Source organism: Cebidichthys violaceus, unplaced genomic scaffold (assembly GCF_023349555.1).
Source record: "Cebidichthys violaceus isolate CVI_PGR_0920_01 unplaced genomic scaffold, fCebVio1.0.p SCAF_29, whole genome shotgun sequence".
Lineage (NCBI taxonomy): Eukaryota > Metazoa > Chordata > Actinopteri > Perciformes > Stichaeidae > Cebidichthys > Cebidichthys violaceus.
In genome coordinates, this window is record NW_027176472.1 from 3,865,620 (window position 1) to 3,869,932 (window position 4,313).

The 4,313-nt window shown below is 40.6% G+C and overlaps 1 protein-coding gene across 1 annotated transcript; it reads right to left on the reverse strand.

Annotated features, from left to right (window-relative positions):
- Window positions 1–395: 395 nt before the first annotated feature.
- On the reverse strand, window positions 396–2,536 carry LOC137880663 (nuclear factor 7, brain-like). Its single transcript, XM_068722157.1, has 2 exons — window positions 2,487–2,536; window positions 396–2,292 (listed from the first exon to the last, which is right to left on the reverse strand). Exon 2 carries the CDS (start codon window positions 2,273–2,275, stop codon window positions 881–883), a length of 1,395 nt encoding a protein of 464 aa, XP_068578258.1. The 5' UTR covers window positions 2,276–2,292; window positions 2,487–2,536; the 3' UTR covers window positions 396–880.
- Between the last annotated feature and the right edge of the window lie 1,777 nt (window positions 2,537–4,313).

Genomic DNA, 4,313 nt, shown 5'->3' on the forward strand with positions numbered 1-4,313 from the left:
TGTGTTCAGCGTGTTTTAATGTAACATCAAAGATGAAGCTGAAACTCAACATGCAGAGACTTGAAGAATCCAACATGTCCGCTCTCATTGTTACTGAAGTTAACTACCTGCTACATTTATTTTACTCATCTGTAAACGCAAGTAGTGATAATATTAATATTGTCGTTCCAGAGCTCTGTGTTGGCTGCTTCTGCTGCTTATTTGTATTTGTTAAAAATATGAGTTAAACATTGAAGCAGGAGACAAATAAATGAGATGAAATATGAAAAGAAGACAAATACTATCCTCTAATAACAACAAATACCAATGAAAGGTTTTACACGTTTATTTAAAAAGATGTGTTTACACTTCAAAGACAAAGAAATATAATTGTTTAATCATTCAATCATTGACACTAAGTTTAAAACAATTTAACAAACTAAAATGAACAAATGTGTCATTTTATACTGTAATATAATGATTTATGTTTCTCTATGAATTACAGATTTAGCCGATAGATGATTCAATCATTTTTAACAAAATCCCAAAACGCTGCCGTCAAAGACAAAGACAGCATACAGAGAGCTGCAGATGACGTATTTTTATACGTGAAAAATTAACAATTTAAAATCAAACAGTTTAGAAAAATAATAAAAGAACAAAAACATAAAGATCAGAAACTAAGTGAAAGATTTTTACATATGAAAAGGTTTACAATAGAAACAAAAAGCAAATTGTTGAACTAATTAAAAACAAAAATAAAATGGAAACAAGAAGTGAAAGAAAACTCAACATGTCTTAAGTAATGAGACACCAGGAGGACAGGTTCAGCTTAACAGGTTCAATTCAGGGACTTTTCCCTTTTAAGGAATAAACAACATCGTAAATATGATCATCCTCTTCATCTCTTACTGCTCTGTTTCACTGTTACACGGACCTTCAGTGGTGAGATCTTCACTTTATCATCAGTGTTAATGAATGGAAACATCCTTTCAGTGAAAGTGTGTGTGAAGGTGTGTATGTGTGTGTTAGTATCAAGATCAGAGAACGACAGCTTACCTCTGTTCCAGTCCAGATTCACTCTGATCCTCTTGAGCATCTTCTGCACTTTGAGAACAGTGTCTGGAGCTAATGGTGACTTTATTAAGTATTTACCTTCATTGAACCATATTGTCCATAAATCAGACTCTATGTCTTCCTTCCTCTGGACAGACTCTTCTAACACACCAAGTAACCAGAATGTACTGTCTCCTACCTCAACTTCCCAGCTGTGAGTCCCTGAGTTAAATCCCTCAGAGCCCAGAACAGACCAGTATTTATCAATCCTCTCTGGATTATCAGGAAGCTGCTGTCTCTCTCCTTCTCTCACAATGGTCAGATCTTCAGACAGGATGAGTCTTGGATGAGCAGTGTTTGGGTCCAGAATCACAGGAGTGTAGGAGACCATGTTCTTCATCTTGTTCCAGATGTTGTAGGTCAGGTTGCCCAGGTGTTTGGCCTCGTCTATCAGAGCTCCTGAGAGCAGCTGTGGATCCTCCAGCAGGGGGCGCTGCTGGACTCTTTCCACTGCAGCCTTGTAGTTGTTCAGGAATGAGACGTCTTCAGCTCTCAGCTCGTCCTCTGTGTCTCTGACTGTGTCTGAAAGAGCTGCTATCTCTCTGCTCAGAGCCTCCATCTTCTCCTTCATCATCTGACTCTTCTGCTCCTCTTCCTCCCTCAGTGCAGCCATCCTGGCCTCCTCTTCCTCCTCTAGAAACTGGTGAAGCTTCTTAAACTGCTCCTTAATCAGCCTCTCTGTGCGTCGGGCCTGGACCTTCATGTGTTCTGCTGTTTGATCAGACTTCACTTTAACTTCTTCAAAAACCTTTAACTTCTCCTTTAAGGGCTCCAGAGTTTCCTGAAGGTTCTTCTTGTGTTGTTGAGCAGCTTCATCGATGGGTCTGAATCTGTGGTCGCTGTGTTTCTCTGAATCTCTGCAGACGTGACACACTGGCTGCTGATGGTCCAGACAGAAGAGTTTGAGTTTCTCAGAGTGCAGACTGCAGAGAGTCTCTGAAGCTCTCTGATCTCTCTGCAGTAAGAAGGACTCACACGCATTCTTTAAATCCCGGTTACAAGGTGGATCTGACCTTGAAGATCTTCTCTTACAAACTGGACACTCCTGAGTTGGTTTCTCTGTCCACCAGCTCTTCAGACAGTCTTTACAGAAGCTGTGGCTACATGACAGAACAACAGGATCTCTAAAGACTTCATGACAGACCGGACAGCAGAGATCCTCCTCTAATCTGGAAGACATTTTGTCTCTGAGTGAAGCTGAAAACACAGCAGACAGGAAGTCAGTAGTTTCCTGCTGCATAAAGTTACCTCAGTTACTTTTACTTTGAGTGATTTTTTCAGTCAGCAGCAGGTAGAAGTACTTCAGTATATTAGTACTGCAGTACTGTAGTAGTTCTACCTGTAACTGTCCTCAGTTGAAGTCACAGCTTTGTAATGAAGGTAAATCTTACCGTCTGTCGGTGAGTCTCTTCTCACTGAGAACTGAACAGTAACAAACTGTTTCCTGTTTGTCTCAGATGATGTCATGTAAGGGGCGGAGCTCTGTCAGCCCTCTGATGAGTTTCACCTTAAAAGGGAACAGATGATAAATATGATCAATAAGATCCATCACTCTGTCTTTACATCAACTTAACTTTAACGGAAAAAACACAAAGAAAACACGACCAGAGTAAATTCATGTTCACTGTTTCTGTCAGTTTTTACTTTGTTCGTTTTAAATCATGTTGAAGAGTTGTATTCGTCTTCTATTTCTTCACATTGTGTTTGATAGAAGTGCAGCTCTCTCCTTTAAAACCCAGAGTCTCTTCTGGTGTAGCGTCTCTCAACAGTGAGAACATCTTAAACCTTCTGTTGCTGCACACCAGCTGCTCTGGGGCAAAGGGACGAGCGACCTCAAGCCGGTCCTTTAGTTGGTAGCTGTCGGGTCCCTGTGGGGGTCCTGAGGTTCCAGCGCTGCATCCGGAGAACTGGAGTTCAACCAGTGGGTTCCTGTCAGGCGGCAACCTCCGGTTCTGAAAAGTGAAGCTCTTGCGGAAGTGCCTTAAAACTTGCATTTTCTCTAGTGTCCACCAGGGGGCGACTCCTCTGGTTGTATAGAAGTCTAGTCTAAAATGACTCTACTTCTCTCTTGATTTATTCCCTCAGTAAACATTGTAAACATGAGTTTATGGTCTCAATCTCTAGTTTACAGTCTTCTTCAATACAGCATGATGTTCATTTAGTACATTATGGTCCATTTAGAGTCAAACAGACCATAAAGCAGGGGATGCTTTATCTAAGAATAACTAAGAAATAATAACTTCCAGACTTCAGGATGCCGTTGAACTGGATGCTTCTTCCTCCAGTATTTAGAGAAAAGACAGACGGATTTACTGTTAATGTTAGCTGAACATGGCTAACAGGCAAACTCGGCCTCCTCAAAATTTTAAATTATACAATTTATTAAACATTTTACTTCGTCAGCGGCTGGTTTTGTACTGTTTGGAGTATTTCCTTAGATGTAGTTGAAGACCACTGGATCCTCATATATTCTCAGAATGGGTCCGTCCTTCAGCTGAGTGATGAGCTGCTGTCGTAGTAAATCAGGAGGTAAATACTTCCAGTTTGTGGCTCTAAATTCAATAAAAAGAACGGCAAGATATTCTGAGTAAATCTGTCCCTGATCTGTCAAACGAGTCTCAACAAACTCTGCAATAATATCCACAGGCTAACAAGCTAACAGGCTATCATGCTAACAGGCTATCAAGCTAACAGACTCACAAGCTAACAGGCTATCAAGCTAACAGGCTCACAAGCTAACAGGCTCACAAGCTAATAGGCTTACAGGCTAACATGTCTGACTGGCACATGAACCAACCTGTTTCCTGCTCTGTTATAATCTGTGTGTGTGTCTGTGTGTGTGTGTGTGTGTGTGTGTGTGTGTGTGTGTGTGTATATGTGTGTGTGTGTGTGTGTGTGTGTGTGTGTGTGTGTGTGTGTGTGTGTGTGTGTGTGTGTGGTTTTAATAAGGACATGCAGGAGGGTGTTCAGCGTGTTGTTTTAATGTAACATCAAAGATGAAGCTGAAACTCAACATGCAGAGACTTGAAGAATCCAACATGTCCGCTCTCATTGTTACTGAAGTTAACTACCTGCTACATTTATTTTACTCATCTATAAACACAAGTAGTGATAATATTAATATTGTCGTTCCAGAGCTCTGTGTTGGCTGCTTCTGCTGCTTATTTGTATTTGTTAAAAATATGAGTTAAACATTAAAGCAGGAGACAAATAAATTA